The 19,292-nt window shown below is 38.0% G+C and overlaps 1 protein-coding gene across 2 annotated transcripts in view; it reads left to right on the top strand.

Moving 5' to 3' along the window:
* Positions 1 to 900: 900 nt before the first annotated feature.
* Positions 901 to 19,292, top strand: part of ttyh2l (tweety homolog 2, like) — a 29,245-nt gene continuing 10,853 nt past the window's right edge. The window contains exons 1-4 of one of the 2 annotated variants that reach the window (XM_030734866.1): positions 901 to 1,113; positions 3,977 to 4,149; positions 11,165 to 11,276; positions 17,039 to 17,259. In XM_030734866.1, coding sequence (XP_030590726.1) covers positions 985 to 1,113; positions 3,977 to 4,149; positions 11,165 to 11,276; positions 17,039 to 17,259 — 635 coding nt within the window. In that variant the 5' untranslated portion in view covers positions 901 to 984. Of the gene's footprint in view, positions 1,114 to 3,976; positions 4,150 to 11,164; positions 11,277 to 17,038; positions 17,260 to 19,292 lie in introns of those variants that run through there. The other variant, XM_030734867.1, reaches the window with a different exon arrangement.

Here is a 19,292-nt window from a genome sequence, read left to right as displayed (position 1 = left end):
ATGATAGAGGTATAAGTGCAGCTTCCACCACTGGAAAAAAAAGAAAGAGAGAGAGAGAGAGAGAAAAGGGAGAAGAAAAAACTATCACACTGTAAATAAAAGCCAAGCCAACAGTCTGTGGCAGTGGCTGCAGAAGCTCATTACCGTGCTCGTTACTTCGTTCACCTCAGTGCGCCTCATTGTCCACAAGAGGTCAGACATTAACAGCAGAAGTCATAAATAGTGCAGTGACTGCCTCTGTAGCCTCACCAGCAGTCACAAGTTCAGGGCAGATGGAATTCAGAGCTTCTTCTCTCTGTGAAGCAGTTTTAGTGCGATACAGTTTAGAGGTTCGTCCTGCGACGATGAAAATAAATAAATAAATACATTTTAAAAGAGAGAGTGGGCAGTGCATGCTATTAACGTGCTCGTAGAGCAACCTGTGACGTGTTCTCTCTCTTTTTAAACTTACATGCTGTAGTTTCGTTGCCCCCCCCCCCCCTCCCCCGGTGCGTTTTCCAGTGCAGGAGGTCAGCAGGAAACATGAGCGTCTTAAGGGCGTGGGCCTTTCCCACTCTACTTAGTAGTTGTCACGCCTTCTAAAGGAGGCAGGTTCGTGTCGTCACGCGATCTCTTGTCTCGGATGCAAGTGTGTGGCCCACACTGTATATATATGTTTTTTAGTTGTAACACAACAGCTCATTCATAACTATGGGAGCCGATGTGGGAAACCGTGACAATCAGCCAAAAGGAGAACTTTTGCTTTGAGACTTCGGGGCAATGTTATAGCCCATTAGTCTGCGGGTAGTTTTAACCTTTACAAAAAGTAGCGTTTCTTTTATAGTTTATGTATTTCTTTAGTTTATTCATTATTTTATGGGTGTTTTTTTTTTTTTTTTTTTTTTTTTTAACTTTTAACCAAACCCGGGAATATTTGACTGCCAGCGTCTCTGAAGGAAGCCTGCCGTCAGTGGTTTTTGGTGATTGACTTTTCAAGCAGTAGTAATGGCTACTGCAAGGCTTGATTATGTTGCTCCATGGTGGACTTACTGGCTGCACAATTTCCCTCACTTCAATTTCTTTTTCCAGACGGTCGACAGCACTTTCAAACCAGAGGAGGCGAGCTATCAGCAGGTTAGTAACTGTACTTGCGGGTAGACACGCACGTATTTTCAAAATAATCTCACTAGAAAATCTGTTCTGCTGTCCATCAGAGGCTTCCAAAAGCAGTAGTGCGCATATTTAGATATGCCGTCCTACAAATACTAGGCAGACTACTTTGGTTACATGTAGTTTTTCTATAGACGCACTCTGAGATCACTCTGATCGAGATATTGGAGAGTTTGGAACTTACGCCGTCCTGCAGCTCTCACATGACAGGACACATGACCTGTATTAACTAAGCAGGCACATACTGTAAACAACAATATTCAGGTGTGTGTTTTCTGTGTGTGTACAGAATTTAGAAAGGTATTATTTTGTCTTCAACACATTTAACACAATTTCATTTGTATATTTATTATGTTTTATCGGCTAAAACATAATAATAAAGGCAACTCCATGTGAGAGGTGACAGTTTGTCCTTGAATATATCCTCACAAACTAGTGAGAATGGTTTGACAGGCCTGAACTAAATTCTAATAATGAAGTTCATATGAGCCAGACTATGAACATTGCACTAGTTCATTTATGCCAGTAAATGAAAACCTTGTGGTCACTTAATTTGTTTTGTGACATAAATTACTGTTTACAGATATAATTAAAAACATTCATTAATATTTTAATCTAGCGTACAAAGACAAGCTTCTTGTACCAGTTATTTTCTCAGCTATCTTCTAAAAATAAAATAAAATACAGAAAGCATTTCAAAACGGGTATTGCATCCTCATTGGACCCCAGGTCTTTTATGAATTTATAATTCATCACCAAGAACCGTCTCCTTTTGGTCCCTTATTATACAGTCTTCTATTGATCCCATCACTGAGTTCCAATAGTGTCACATTAGCTCAATTGATCACTACTCACTGTCAAACCACAGATAGTCTTGAGGCTCTTGCACAGTCTCTGAATCCTGAAAGTAATTAGCAGTGCTCATTTGATTTGCTGGTCCACTTTTCTTTAGAGAAAAGTGGAAAATGCAGAGCAGCTACAAACACATTTTTAAAGGCTCCTTGCCTGCTTTTTAATTAAATTAGACAGGCACACTTAAGCCTACTTTATACAAACACTCTTTTTTTGGAAGATAAAAGATCAATGACCTTGTGATGAATGACCGTACCATAATTGTTTTCTGTCTCACGTTTTTTTCCCCTCTCTTCTGCATCTGTTGCCTTATTGTGACAATGCATTAGGTGGAAATTGAAGTGCCTAAATGTCTAATTACAAAAACAATTGAGTGGAAAATTAGAAGAATGAGTGGAACTAGCAATGTCATATTATGAGGGCCCTGAACTGAGTTATAGGGACAGAAAACCCCATCAAATCTGAAACCATCAAGGACATGACACAGCAGCATGATACTCACTAACAGTGTCCTCAAAAAACAACAGGGAAATTATTGGATTAAGTGTTTGGTGAGGGTGCCAACTAAGGTGGAGCCACTTAGCTGGCACCATTATTCTATTGACTAGTTTTGTAAAGCTACATTTGTAACATGGGAGCTGTGAGCTATTAGTGTTTGTTTTGCTTTGGAATTGCTCATTTGGGCATAATTTATAGGGTTTTTTGTAAATGTGGATTGTAAAGTAGTGTGTATCTAAATGCCACTGATATAGTTTATATTATGCTGTGATTCTTTGGACATTTTTGGTTTGGTTTTAAGTTGCTCTACCTCAGGTTGAATGTCTGAGGACCTGGTATGAAAGTAAAATATATCAAATGCTAACTTATTTGTTTGCAGAAAGTAAAAGCAATTTGGGGCTCAGCATGACTTTACTTGGAACAGAGTTTGAACAATGAAGGACCTTGTTAGAATATGCAAAACAATATCATTTAAATTCAGTCACAGTGTCAATGCCTCCAAATGGAATAATTAGTCACAGACATTGTAGTCATGGAATCGCTCTGCTTAGTCAGCCAGAAAGAGATGGTGTGAGCTTGTGGGCATTAAAACTTCCAGCACTTATTATTTGCAAGTAAAATCAAGGTCTTGCTTTTCTTGGGCTTGTTTTGAACTAACCAAGAGTTCAGATGTTATGCGTTTGAACTCGCACAATTTTCTTAGCAATGATAAACTCCAGGGATTTTCTGGACTTAATGCTTTTGTTCCAAAACTGAGAACAGGCTGCAAGTATCAGCCAACCTCAATATGGATGCTTGTGGTGACTTTAGAAAGTCTTTATACAGGCCCCAATTTTTTTATGACTGTGGTGGATGTGCAGTGATAGTGTGTCTGGAAACAGGCAACGAAATAAAATAAACAACAACAACAACAAAAACCTGTGGTTTTTCTCAGTCAATGGTTTCCTTTTTCAGTCCATCCTTCTGGCGTACAAATATTTTTTTCACTCAGAAATCACAAGACTTAATGAAAGCCTTTTGTGTCACATGATGCCCCCTCCTACCGCCTCAAATAATTTCTGTTTTCCTCTAAGCCACAGTTCATGTTCTGCTTTGGCACTTGGCAGTATAATCAAGGTTCTCTGGGATCTGCCTCCACCCAGTGTTTCAATCCTCTTTGTCGCATGTTGTAATCAGCAGCGATAATGCTGATGATATAAATGAGATGGCTAAACGCTACCTTAGAGATATCTCTACACGAGTGTTTGTTTAATACTGATGAGTCCTTTTCACTCAGGCGACCTTTCGGGCGTTGGGGTCAGCTAACCTGACATTCTAAGACCACACACACTCTTTGACTCTTTGATATTTGCAGAAGCAATCTGCTGAAGAGCACTTGACATATTTTTCAGGGTAAAATCACATCTTAATCATGAGTTTAACAGATGGCATCTCTGTTTTTTCTGGCACTTTTTTCCTCTCCACACTTCTGCCTCAGTCTTTGATAATTCTAGCATGTGTTGGTGCAGCTGGTCTTGGTGTGAGCCTGCTGGTTCTGGCGGTATACGCGGTGTGCTTGTGCTGCTGCTACAGGGATATCGACGAAGACACCAAAAGGCCTGATACCTGCTGTGTCACCTGGGTCGCCATCATCACAGGTCTCATAATATGGTGAGTCAAAATGATAAAACAGTGTCAGGGTGTTTCATGTTACGCCTGTGTTATAACACAGCCTACATGAAACACGCTGTGTTTCATGTAGGCTGTGTTTTAGCTCTTGAATACTATATGTATATATGCATATATATGTCTTCTGTTCACTGAGGACAACTGTATGGCTAGTGTTACCTCCATGCATGTTAGTCTGTAAACACAATAGCTCAATGTTTTAAATGAATTCTGATAAAACTTTGTAGGGGTATAGAGTGGGGTCATGCTAACAGTCCATCAGAATTTGGCTTACGTCCACCAAGGTCTTCAAGTTCAACTTAATTACTTTTTGGATTGGAAAAAGCCTTAAAACTTAGAAACTACGATTCTTGTAAGTGTGGTGTGTATAGCCAATATATAGAAAGTACCATACTGTATAAAGGCTTAAAATATTATGTCACATTTAACCTCTCACCTCTCCTTCAAGGTCAATAGATTGATCTGTAGGTCAAAGTGATAATAATGCTATATAGAGCTAAAACTACTGTATGTTTCTTACTGCCAGTGTTTGTCTTAACATAAATGGCTATAGGGAATGATATATGGGGATTCTAAATATTATGATACTTTGGTCTTCTGACCTCTTATTCAAGGTGTTTGTATTGGCATCTTTAATGAGCTGATACTTGTATCTTGGGATTCTAAATATCAGTTCATTCAATTTTATTTATAAAGCGCCAAATCACAACAGTTGTCTCAAGGCACTATATTATAAAGTAAAGACCCTACAATAATTACAGAGAAAAACCAGCAGTCAAAACGACCCCCTATGAGCAAGCACTTGGCGACAGTGAGAAGGAAAAACTCCCGTTTAACTGGAAGAAACCTCCGGCAGAACCAGATAGTTTGATCTCACTTACACATTTCTTTCAAGATGATCCCAAAATGCATTTTATCTTTTAAAGAATGTATTGTCAAGGGAAAGAGAATGAGCTGCCTAGTTAGCTAGAAATATACTGTAGTAGAATATTATATAATAAGCTCAAGTTATTCATGTCCAGTTATGTACTAACCAATACTTATTATCCTATTATCTACTCAAGGTAAAAAGCAAACAAGTAATCCAAGTAAACATGTGTCATGCTACCCTTATCTGAGTTTTGCTGCATTACAACCTTTTTAAAGTACATTTAAAATACAAAGAAATCAAAATGAATATATACAAAATACAAAATTATTCCCTTAAAAGTAAATACGGCCCAAACCTGCCTTGGCAGAGGTTTGTGCTCTCAGAGTACTTCTCGTTGAATATGTAGCTACGCATGCTAATAATAAAGGCAGTTATGCTCAAATTATAATAAGCTTCAAAGTACTTGCCACAGCTTCATACATTTTTTATTAATGCATTATTTACTTGTGAGATTAGGGCAAACCTGACTGTATTGCAGGCTGCAGGAAAGAGGGCCCCACTGAATCTGCTTGTTGTAAGGGTACAACTTTTTCTGTTTGTGTTATACAAATGAAGCAAGTTTAGCTGCTCAGTTTCTGAGTGGCAATGTCATTAGCAATGCCCTAATCAGCTGATCGGCAACTGATCAGACTGCTAAATCCATCAGCTGACTGTTCACACCCCCTGAAAACGTGAAACCACTGATTGCTGATTTGGTGCATTTAAATATTCTACCTAATCAGATTTTTGCAGCCTAGGATTTGGCTCACTTTTTTTTTTTTTTTTTTCCGTTGTACTGCCAAGCATAAACAAACAGGGAGCTTCCAAAAAAAACCTACAGAGCCACATTGCATTGTACTTTTGCATAAGATTTACTACACTAAGAAAAAAAAATGTTTTGGCAGAAATGAAAGAGAGCGAATGACTTCTTTAACAGGCTTGATTGAATTTACGTAACAATCCGCTTAAGCTTGTGACAGTTTTGGGTTTTAACTTTGTTAACTTTCTCTCCACATCCAGCCACAACCAACATGCACACGGTCATTCTGCAAGACTAAGTGGCTGGGCATGATACTGTTTAGCAAAGGAGCTCTGGTGTATACAAGCTCGTTACGGTGGATTACATTCAGTTTAACAAACAGAGCACTGCATACAACATCCAGCTAAATAATATATATCCATGAATAAAAATGACATTGAAACGACTTTAGATTGTGTGGAGTAAAACTGCACTTTCAGTGAACTCTGCTTCATCTATATAAAATTATACTTGCTGATGATACAGTTTGTTTGGATTGAGATTGTGAAGAAGTTCCATTTGACATATTTTTTTGGTAGCTGTGGCATGATCAGTTTATCTGAAAATGTGTTTGTTACATATTTTGGAGCAGCAAAGGAGACACAGAGAGACAGAAGGCACTAACTGTGCAGCTTTCTTGTCCTCTTTTCTATATCATGAGGTGGTTATTACATAACCATACATCATACTTCAACACAAGTCTTCATTGTGCTTTCATGTCATGTAAGAAAGATCTATTTGTATTTTATGAGAACCCCATTCATTTTCCAGCTTTTGACTTGGCGTGATATTCGCAATGAATTACATTTGAATTGTGCTGTAGAACTTAAATAGAAAAGGGGATTTTTTTAGAGCTGCTGAACCTCTACGGATGATTATTTCTGACCCCAGGAGGATGAATTGGGTAAATTATGGTTAGAAAATAAATATAACGTTCAAAAATCCCTTTTCGCCTTTGTTAGCCTCTGTTATCCACTTTATTATAGGTGCAATATACTGGTCTCCCCAGAATCAAGGCGTTGTTCTGTTGCATCCAGTGCAACCATTTGTTCAGCTTAAGCTTTGAATACTAATGTACAGCCGTTTAGTTCTTATACTGTCTGTGAAGTGATCTATTCTTAGAGGAGCGAAGCCAAATATCCTGGTGTGCACGTTCTCTGCGGTTTCATATTATACTGTGTTGGTTTCTATTAAACACCTACTGCTGCAGAGAACCTTTTCCACAAGCACAAAACACAAATGCCTCCCTGGAGGATAACCTGCCCCCTAATGTCCTGTCTCATAACTGTTTTATTACAGTGTCATTAGTTGCCCCTTTATTGTGGCTGATGTGACACTAGGATGACCACAGGGTTAATTAAGTGCTTATTGTCCAGACCACCACATATTAGATGGAATACAGATGTCTTGAAAAGTCTGAAGTAAGGGCTTTTTTTGTGTGTGTATTTGTTTGTTTTGTTTTTTAAAAAAAAAAAAAAACCCAGCTGAATGATGTAATTTGCTAACCACAACCATGTGATTTTGGACTGTGGTTGTTACACAGTATGTCCCCTGTGTCCCCTGCCCTGACCAGAAGGAGCTAGTTTAGTAGAGAGGAAACAGGCAGTGATTTTTATCACTTACAATATAATGGCAGCAGGGTACTGACAAACACAAAAAGAAACAGTGCCCTCTAAAAAAACTTGGTTCACAGTTGAGTGAAACTTGATGATTTTGCTGCTTTAGTCATTTAAAGTCAGCCATTTGATGAAAATTTGACAGAGACAAAGGTGAGGCTTGCTTTTAGCATTTGTTTTCACACACATGTATTTTTACTATTTTTACTATTTTTTTTCAAATATAATATTATGTCCCCTTTTCAAAAATGTACAAAACCAAGCTAACTAAGTCAAATTAAATGAAAGTAATGAAGTCTTCAATCCACTGCCATAACTAAATATAATCTAATTTGGAAATGCATAACCAGTCTTTCAGGTTATGAGGGGTCTTCACTCCCCTCTCCAGCAGGTAATGCACTGTGGTGGTGTGCAGAAGCAAAATGACCAAAAAAAAAAGTGTCTAAAAATGCATGTAATGGTGTGTTTTTTTTCTTTCAGAACTTTCCTCATTCTTAAAATATTCATTTCCTGTTCAAAATTACTTTTTTGTTAGTTTTGTCCTTGTGCGGGAGAACCATTTTTCTGTCATTGTCACTTCTCTCTTCTTTTATGAGCATGCCTTCCGATTTTACTTGCAGTAAATGAAAACTAGACACCTACTGATCTTTTGTGTGTGAACAATCTATACAAAAAGAAAAACCTAGACAATGACTAAAAACCAGTCAGTTAACTTACTTTCGCACTCCTGGAAATAAGGGAAAATCAACACAAGATGGCCAAAATTACACGTTCATGCGAAAATCATTATTTTAAGTCACTCATTTTATTTGATACTCACTTGATTTTTAAAAAATCATCTCACAATTGCCATTAATGGCAGAACATTAAATTACACATTTCACTCTCTCTCTCTCTCTCTCTCTTTCTCACACACACACACACACACACACACACACACACACACACACACACACACACACACACACACACACACACACACACACACACACACGCACACACACACAGACGAGTTGTATTAAAGTTTAAAATACAATAAGATGACATAGAAGCATCAGTTAACTTCTACTGATTTAGTTTTGTCTCACTGTGGAGGCTGTTAGCCGTACCATATGCCTATCTGACTGTTTGTGTGTGTGTGTTTGTATTTTTGCAGAACAGATTGTGTTAAAACTTCTCAAGATGAGTCACTATGAGAGTGAACCAGCACTGCATTTGCCTGTGTGAATGTGTATATATCTTATAAGAAATGACAGTCTAGCTCTGCACTCGTGCTGCCTGTGGTGTGATTGATGACCTGACAGCTCTATAAACCCCCAGGTACACCCAAAATGTGTTTGAAAGTGTTGCTTATGTTTGTGCGCAATGACCATACTCCAATTAACTCCTGAACAATTGTATCACTGTTCAAATAACTGTAGACTGTTAGCAGTAGGGGTGCGTTTTCCCTCTGGGTTAGGACAACAACCCTCCCTATTGCAGAGGCATAGCTTTAATAGGCTAAACGTAGGTAAGAAAAGTGGATTTTGTATTCCACTTAGATAACTGCATAGATGCTGAACAAATGTTTGCTGGTTAAAAGAAGTTGGAACAGTATTGTGCAAAAGTCTTGAGATACCCCATTTGTTGATATTTTGCTTCCATGGAGCCAGACTTTCTTGTAATATTTTTAAAGTGGTCTTCAGCAACAGTTCTTCAGGTATTCTGAAAGTCTTTCAGAGTTTTTCTTTGGACATTAGCTGCTTTTTCACTCATTTTCAGCACAGTCGATGTACTTGATCATTTTCATAGGAATGTTTGTTTGTTTGCTACTACTTGTTTGTTTAAAACTGATGATTCATTCAAGCAATAAAAAAGGCACCCAACTCAAGGAATGAACTAGTGGTGTGTCTACACATAACAGACAACTTGATTCCCAAAGAGCTAGTGGCCAAAAACTTGGCATACAGTACCTCAGCATGTATGCAGTGTATCCTTAAAAAAATTGAGGAAGCTACGTCAGATGAACAATATCTTAAAGTTATGTCCTTAAGAAATAGAAAAAAATAATCCAGCAAAAACCTGACACAGGACCTGAAAGATGCATCTGGCCCTTAAGTTGATCTATCTGCTGTTTCCCAAAGCCTCATCAGAAGTGGCCTCACTGGATGGGTGGCTGTCAAGAAGCCATTCTTAAAGAATGGACACAGGGGGAAAAGGCTGAGGTATGCCAAAATACAAAAGAAATGGACTGAAAATCAGTGACAACTCTTATGGAGTGATGAATCCAAACTTGATACGTTTGTTCCAAATTGTTAATATTTACAGAGGAGGTCAGGAGAAACACAGTGGAGGCTCTGTCATGCTTTGGGACTGAATTTCAGCCAGTGGTGCAATTATGAACACAGAAAAGTACCATCAGATTTTGAGTCAGCATAATACCATAATACTATCTGGAAAGCATCTGATTGGCAATGGCTTCACTTTTCAGAATAACAGTGAAACACTGCCAAAGCAGTAAAAGTGTACCTGGATATAAAAACACACAGGAACACTGTCAGTCATGGATTGGCCTCCCCAGAGCCGAAAATTCAACATTATTAAAGCAGTGTGTGTGATCATCTTGGCAGAAAACGGAACAACAGGCAGCAGACATCCAAAGAATAATAATATAAAAGTATATTTTATTTGTAAGTGCCTTTTATGACACCCAAGGACACTTTACAGGGGTTAGAGCAAAACAAATCACATAAAGCACAAACAGAAACTAAAATGACCAAAAGAACTAAAGTGAGTTTGCAATCTTGAACAGGTAAGTTTTGAGTCGTGATTCGAAAACATGAAGAGAGTCAATATTGCGAATGTCTGATGGGAGACAGTTCCATAGCTGGGGGGGGGGGGGGGGGGGTCTGAGTAGCTGTCGATTGAGAGGGAGAAACTGCCAACTTTGGATAAGGTGAATTTTGTTCCACCAAGAAGGAAATCAGTTTTGTCGCTGTTTAATTTAAGGAAGTTTGAGGTGAACCAGGATTTGATTTCAGATAAGCAGGCGGTGAGATCGGAGGGTGGGAGGGAAGAGTTAGGTTTGGTGGATAGGTAGAGCTGGGTATCATCTGCAAAGCAATGAAAATGGATGTCGAATTTGTGGAAGATATTGCCAAGACGAAGGAAGTAAGTGGGGGTTTAAAAATGACCCATTTCCCATTTTCGTAGGAAAATATGAGTAGCTCCAAGCTTTTGCAGTACTGTAATATACAGTTATTAATATACAGTACTGTATATTTAACTGAATAATTTTTTAGTCTTACTGAAAAATTGTTTTCAATTAAAGTGAAAAAATGACAGTAAGCAAAGCAGATGGAAGCAATACTGGATCTAGGAAGAATATTAAAATATACTTTTTAATCTGCTGATTTATATATTCTTTTGGTAACAAAGTGGAAAATAAAATGAAAACAGAACAAATTATACTCTTTGATAATACTACATTAACACGTTTTACAAATACAACAATTATTCCCCTTTTTATCACTTCTTTGGTTTTTTTTTTTTGCTTGTTTGTTTTTTGGGAGCACTTAACATTCATCTTCATTGCCCTGTAACAAGTCCATAGAGACCAATTTCAAAAAGTAACATGTTGGGGGTAAAAATTAAATTGTTTATTTATTAATTTATTTTATCTGTGTTTCCCAGTTCTGCTGTTGGAGTGGGTTTCTATGGGAACAGTGAGACCAATGATGGGGTGTACCAGATGACCTACTCGCTCTACAATGCCAATCACACTCTGGCTAGCATCAACAATCTGGTGAGAGAAGCATGCCAAACTCTGCTCTATATTTCTATAATCGTAGTATCATAAAAATCAAATATGATGTGTTCTCAAATGTTTTGTTTATAACAGCTAAGTAATTGCGGTCTGACCCTGACGTATCAGAGTTGTGTAAAAATATGAAAAAGAATTTTGCAGAGAAAAACTTCTGACCCCACGCTTCATATATTACTGTCAGTTAAGAACAATCTGATGATGGCAAAAGCATAACAATAAAGCCCTGTTTTACAGCTGATAAACACCAGAGCTCCTCCACTTTAATGGTGCATCTGTCTCAATGCAGCAGCACCTCCCCACAGGGGGTCTGTATCCACTTTTTGTCACAGTGAAGGAATTGAGGTGCCTGCTGTCTCAGGATTTGTAAATAGGGATTATTTCTGTACAAGTCCTGACCTGCATTCAAGGAAGTTGTTTGGGAGGCTTAGGGTTGGTGTGGGAAAGGAAGAGGAAGGAGAGTAAAGGAATCAGAACAAGGCCTTGCAAGAAGCAGTAATCACAATGAGCAGGGAGAGGATTAACTCCCATCTGCAGTGCATTAATGGATGCTAAGCCTCTGCTCTTTCGATCACGCTCAGTCTTACTATCTGCACTGTACATGTGTGTTTGTGTGCATGGTGGTGTCAGTATCACACATACAAGTGCTCATGTGTACGCCTGTTGTAGTAATGTATGAACACAAGCAGACTAGTGATTGTGCTTTCATGTAAGATGCTGAATATCCTCAAGTATAGAAAATATACATTTGCTCATTTTTTATTTATTTTTTTGTTAGAATGGTTTAGAGGTCTTGATTCAGTGCAGTGGTCACAGGGAAACTGTTAGTTTGTATCGTCATTGATATAAATGTGCCTGACAACATTTATCACCACATACATTTCTCTTTATCATGCAATATTCAGCAGCATCACAAACTGCATCCTCAAAAATTAAGTTGAATCAACAGTATCTAAAGCAGTTTCACACGCAGACTAAACATTATGACCCTCATAATAGGCAGCATATATTTCAAGGCCATTGTGTTGTACTATATTATTTTGAGCTTGGTAGAGCAAATAACCTGGAAAAGTGTGTACTGCTTTTGTGTTGTAGGAAGTAAATGGGATTCAGCTTTGGCGATTCTGCATCCTTGCTGCTGACGCTCTCTGAGGCATCTTGGTATTGATTTGATCCTAGAGCGTGATGTACTGTATACTATAGCTGCATGAGAAGCTTAGATGTTCCTTGGGGATACAAAAGCATTCTGTGTAAAATTATAGCTTGATGTAGTGTACTCTACTTACAGAGCTGATGAGCTGGCTGGCTGGCAATCCTGCAAATCTAAAGGTGCTACAGTCTGTTTAGTGTTGTGATAGATAACAGTTATACCAAATCCTTTCTTCAACTTTCATTTATGTTTCTGTTGGTTTATAGTTAACCATTTCAGTAATTTACTTTAACGTAAAACCTATTTTCCTTTTGGGTTCTTTTGTTTTTGCATTTTACATGCTTGGTTAATATATCTGCCAAGAAAGTAAATGGGAACAAGAACAACCAATTTCTACTTCTCAGGGTTCCAGTGAGGTTTGAAGTTTACAATAGGAGTTGTTTGGCTCTACTGATTGCTTCGCAAAATATACACTCTTACACTCTGTAAGGCATTATCATGCAGCACAGAAGAAAATATTTGATAAGGAGAACAATTTTCCCTTTGCTATTGGAGCTTTTGAATGTTGATAGGCAATCTATATTTCATCTCTATATCCAATGCTCAGGTTGCATTATTAAGGGCTCGTCAGTACTTCCATAAAATGATGGATGCAAAAACACGAGAACTACACTAGATAAAAATGTAAGTTTTCAGTGTGCAGCAGCGGTAACTTACATATAATTCTTTGTCTTTTGAAGTGAAAGCTGGCTTGTGATTCTTGGAACAAAATGATTGCTACTTCCTGCACCGTACATCAGTTCCTTTAAATGCCTCTCCTCGGGGTCCTACTTCTCAATGTATAACCTCGCTTGACTTTAACGTGTTAGATTTTGTTTTATTGTCCCACTTATATATAAATCACTGAAGGCATTTAGCAGAACAGTTCAGTTGCATGTTAAATTGGGCTTTTGAGTAGAGCTGCTGTGAGCCCCAAATCGGTCTCATTTAACAGGCATGTCCAAAATGGAGACTCCTCCTTGTGACCCGCTTTTAGTTAAATCGAGCTTTAATCCATTTTAAAGAAAGACGGGACAGTTGAGATTAGGGAAATGTGGATCACCCAGAGCAGCTAGCTGATAGATCCCATTTCTCACAGGCAGGCAGACTGGCTTGCAGATAAGATTTGAGGCATTGTGGCAGGAACTGTGAGGGATGATGAACATAGAGGTGGGAGTGAAAGCAGTTTACTGGCAATCACACACTCTACCCCTTGGGATTGCCACATTGGAAAATGGGGCTTTATCTTTGTTGCATCTCTACATGGAGCCACTTTCTAAGGTCTTACTCAAACCATCATGCGCATTAAGTCAGTAAAATTTAATCAGAAGTATTTGAAAAGTTGAGGTGTCAAGGAGACAGAGATACATGTTTGTCTATGTGGTGAATTTTCATTGTGTGAGAATATACAGTCTTATTCAGAATTCTTGGATGTGTTGAAGATGCTGTGGGTATAATGGAGAAAAGATAATAGATAAAGAAAGCAGAGCTGCTGCAAACTGTCACAGATTAGAATACAGAAAGTAACATCTGTTCAGAATTAGTAGGGCCTCCTACTCAGTGTAACGTTAAGTGCTCTAGCAAAGTCATTTTGGCGGGGGTGTCGAGTTTAGGAGCTCTGTTATGGTATTTTTTTTTATTATTATTTAAAAGCACACCATTTTTTGTCGAACTTATTTTTATTCAGTGTTGAAAGTTTTTGTTTAAACAGATAAACAGTGTAGCTTATCTTAGCACAAAGACTGGAAATGGCAACCTTGGCTCAGTCTAAAAACACCCAAATCCACCTACATTCTTTTTAAACTGTTTAAAAAAATAATTCACTCTTATTATTTCTTGCATCTACACAGTTGCAGTGGCAATCATCAGAGACGCCCCTGCTCAGAGCTAGATGGATGTTAAGCTGTTTGACCCAGTGTCATGTCTTTGTACAGACCTTAAATTGACATGAGCAGGGTGCTGGCTTTAGCCTTTTGTTTATATGACTGATGATAATCTCAATTTTGACAACTGTATTCTCGTTACCAAAAAAGATTCCACCACTGTGCAAAGGTTTCAGTAAAAAGGCCACAATTTGCAAGGAATTCCTACTTTGGATTTAATTGAAAGTTTTAGAAAGACAACTCATGAAATACTGATAGCGATGCATTTTATTGCTTTTTGAAAAGTATCTACCTTTCTTATTTGACACCACCAGCATGTTTTAAAATAGTTAGGAAAGAAGCAACAAAAGACTCAAAGGTTGTGTGATACTTAATAAATGACATGGGCTCAAGAACTCTTTTGAAAACCATTGTCAGTGAAGACAGTTTGTTCATTTGTTAGGATCCGTATTAGCTGTTCCCTCGCTAGTCTGCCTGAGGTCAGTGAAATCACTGAATAGAATAGAATAGAATAGAATAGAATAGAATGCCTTTATTGTCATTATACAGGATGTACAATGAGATTGGAGGGCCACTCCTGTTCAGTGCCATGTAACAGAAAATCAAACTCTCTAAAATAAAAATAAAAATATAAAAATATTATAATCTAGTATAATCAATATAATCAAGAGATATACAGAAAATAAACAATGTGTAAAATATACAAAAAATAGAATGTATAAAAATATATACATACATTGGTGCATCTGTACATTGTAAGAAAAGTAAATATATGTATACATATAATAATGAAGATGATGAATATTGCACTAGTGAATGAATACTGGATATTACACAATATAGGAATGTTAGATATTGTTCAGTATGAATAATATAATATTGCACAGAGATGTGGGTGTTGCACAGTTACGGTGGGTGAGTGTGTGAGTTCAGGGTGGTGATTGCTCTGGCGAAGAAACTGTTCTTGAGTCTGTTTGTTCTGGCTTTGATGCACCTGTAGCGCCTGCCAGAGGGCAGCAGGTCAAACAGGTCAAAGCCAGGGTGTGAGCTGTCCTTGATGATGTTCTTGGCTCTGCTGGTGCAGCGGGAGGTGTAGATGTCCGAAGTTAACAATCAGTAATTAATATAGTACACAAATAATACCCCCACATTATTATAGTGGCACCACCCTGAACTGTTGATACAAAGCAGGATGGCTTCATGTTTTCATGTTGTTTACTTTAGATTTTGACCCTACGGTCAGAATGTCACATCAGAAATCAAGATTCATCTTACCAGGCAACCTTTTTCCAATTTTCTCCTGTCCAATTTTGATGAGCCCATACAGGCCATTACCGGCCAGTTTACAGTACTGTGGAAAGTGGGTTCAGTTTTCTGTACCTAGCTGACATTAATGGCACCTGGTGTGGAATTGTGCTGTTGCAGAAGACCACACCGTGTTGTGCGTTCAGAGATGCTCTTCTGCATACCATTGCTGTAGTGAATGGTTATTTAAAATACTCAGACCAGCCTGTCTGACACCAGCAACCGTGCCATGTTCAAAGTCTCTTAACTCACCTTTCTGATGCTCAGTTTGAGCTTCAGCAAGTCTTTTGACCCTGTCTGTCTGCCTAAATGCATTGATTTGCTGCCATGCAATTGGTCGATTAGATATTTCCATAAATGAGAACTGGAACAGCTGTGCCCAACATATTGTTATATACTGGATAACATCATATATTGTATTAGAACAATATGTTGCCAACCATAAATAGTTTTAAGGAAGCTTATGTCAACAAGACAATGCTTACCTATATTCTGCATGTATGTCTCTGTTGTTCAAGTGTGGGTACTGGCCTGCACACTGAAAACATTTAGCACATTATGAAACAAAAACTAACAGCAAGAAGGCTTTGAACTGTTCACTAGTATAAGTCCTATATCCAGCAAGAACAGGAAAACACTTCCCTTTGAAAACAAATACATTTTCACTCCTCATGTCCCATATTCTTAGAGAGCGTTGATAAAGATGATGATAGGTATGGAAGTGTGTCTAACTCCAAAGTCACCCAGTCAAAAAACTTCAAGATGTGTTTGCCTTGGTGTTATGTTTTCAATTTCAGCAGCAGGGTTACCCTTTGATCCACATTTGCTGAGCAGATTCTCTCATTAATATCACTTTAAAAAAGAATAATATACATGCTCAGGTCAGCCTATTGTGGCTGTAACACACGGTTTCCTAATAGTGTTAAAAATGTACGTGTTTCTTGTTCTGTTGATGCTGTGAAAATAAAAGAAAAAAAAATGGATTTGCTCTTTTCCACCATGCTTCCTCCCACTCTGTTCTCACTATCAAAAACCTGCGTGATAACAGGTCTCCCCGGTTTTCTTATCAGTATTCTACTCTAACATTGTTTATCTGAATAAAACACACGGTTGAGGAGAAAAGTTAATCTTTTCTCGAGGGAGGGCTTCTTTGTTTCTTTCACCTTTCTCTATATTTTCAATCAGCTTTTAAAAGAATATTTGTTTATGAGTTTATATTCCTGTTTCCCTCTGACCCTATTTTCTCCTTTACTTCTTTTGGCCTCATTTGCCTTTTTATGTTACCCTTTTGGTTGTCTTTTCATTCCTTTATGTTTTTTATTTCCCTTGCTTTTTTTTTTTGCTTTTTTTTTTTTTTTTGCTTTTAGGTTGCAGGCTCTCTGGGTAATGTGGAAACTGGACTCAAACAGCACCTGGAACGCCTGGATGAGATCTTTACTACAAGGCCTGACTACCTCCAAGCTCTGCGTTTTATGCAGCTGATGGTCAATAATGTCATCCGTGAGCTGACTGTCCTGCCAGACATCAACAAAGCCAATTTCGACTTGGCAGCCATTGCAGACCAAACAGCTTTCATTGAGTATTACAGGTAGGTGGTGCCTTAACACATCCCCTGGAGTGATGCACTTTTTTTTTTTCCTTGATCTGCATGCGAATGAAGTAAATGCACTGCTCAGAATGGGACTGTAAGTGATCCAGAACAGACACAGCAGATGGGATTTTATTGATCTCCCATCCGGAACACAGACCGGAAAAGCTATTTTTCCTAATTGCTAAATAAATGAAAGCTGAAATTGAGCTTTTCCCCCCACTGTGCGGGTTCAACTCTAATATGTATTACTCTCATAAAACGTTATACATGGCAGAGTGGCTATTAGGCCGTTAATGATCTCCGTACCTGCAGACTGGTGCTCACATTCACTGCAGTTATTATATTGATGCTGTTTTCTTTTTAAGAAATGTGTTTATTTCAAAATATCAAGAGTGCTAAAAAGAATAAATTTAGAAAACAGAAAAGCTAATAAACCCAATCAGCAATAAAGTAGTCCAAAAGAATAAAAACAAATAAATAAATCAGCTATTAGTGGTGGCTAATTTAGGGAGCTTAAATTGATGCAGTGTGAAACTGAATGAATAAGCACATAAGACTTTAAAGACCATCATGCTGTGCACTAAGGTTTCCAGTAAGCCTGTTGCCCACTTTATTTTTACAGTAGATTTGAATAGACGGAAATATAATACTTCAGAGTGATGTGGGAACTTCAGCAAAATGATTCATTCATTAGGCACCGATTAAAGTGTTATTCAGGAACTAGGGCTTATTCTGTTTCTTGTGCAAGCATGTCAGTGTAGATCATCATACGATATCTTGTCATCGTAGATGTTAACACCAAAGTGCTGTTTTCAGGTTAGTTCAACTGATTCAAATGCACTCACCAGCCAATTCATTACACCTTGCTACTACCAGGTTGGACCCTGTTTTACCTTCAGAACTGCCTTAGTGCTTCATGGCATAGATTCATCACAGTGCTGGAAACATTCCTCAGAGATTTTGGTCCATATTGATAGCATCACATGGCTTCTGCAGATTTGTTGGCTGTGCATCCATGATGTGACTCATGTTCATGTTTTCAACTTGAAGCCATTCTGTTGATTTGCATCAAATTCTGAAGCAGCCGTCTGAATGTAGCAGCAGACCAGGCAATCCAATCGTTTGTTGTCCAGTTTTAGTGAGCCCATGCTCCTAGCTGACAGGAGTATCACCTGGTGTAGACTTATGCTGTTTCAGAAGACCACATCGTGTTGTGCTTTCTGCATACCTTTGTTGTAATGAGAGGTTATTTGAAATACTCAGACCAGTCTGACACCAGCAAGCATGACATGTTCAAAGTCACTTGAACTTCAGCAGGTCATCTTGAACATGTTTAAACTCATCTTCTTAATATTGCATTTGCTTAATGTTTTCTTTGTACTTGTTTTACTGTTGTGAAGCACAGTTTTACTTACTTACTTACTTACTTACATGCCTAATTGCACTGAGTTGCTGCCATGTGATTGGCCGATTAGGTATTTGTATTAATGATCAGATCAGCAGCTGTACCCAATAAAGCAGCCAGTGAGTGTATATGCTGAAATATTTGTGTGTGAAATATTACGCTACCCATGCCGATGAAGGTAAACATTTTTGTACATTATGGAGGTGTTTGAATGCAAACATCTTGTACAACTGCTTTGGTACACACAGTTAAATAAAATAATTTTCCCTCAAAAGTTGCAAAAATATGCATTCTACTTGCATATGTAGCTGAGTGCAAAAAAGTAGTTAAAAGCACCATTTATTTGAGACTCATTTCTGCACCTCTATGGAAAGCTGTTCTAGTCATCTAGCCCCTGCTTATGTACAGGATAGGTAGTTTTAGACAACATCAGATGTACTTCCACATGGAGTTTGCTTATGGAGGGTGTAGGTGCTATATAATTGAGTTTTTGATGCAGTTTTTCTGTACTAACCTGCTTATTTAATGGACATTAATTTTCCATGGTTTTGAACACCATAATGACTCATTCATCAACTTAGGTGGTGAGATAAGTTGACTGTTTTGTTTAAATATGTGTGTTGAA

The sequence above is a fragment of the Archocentrus centrarchus genome, chromosome 8 (genome assembly GCF_007364275.1).
Source record: "Archocentrus centrarchus isolate MPI-CPG fArcCen1 chromosome 8, fArcCen1, whole genome shotgun sequence".
Lineage (NCBI taxonomy): Eukaryota > Metazoa > Chordata > Actinopteri > Cichliformes > Cichlidae > Archocentrus > Archocentrus centrarchus.
The sequence above is the reverse complement of the archived record's forward strand: the minus strand, read 5'-3'. Positions and strand labels throughout refer to the sequence as shown.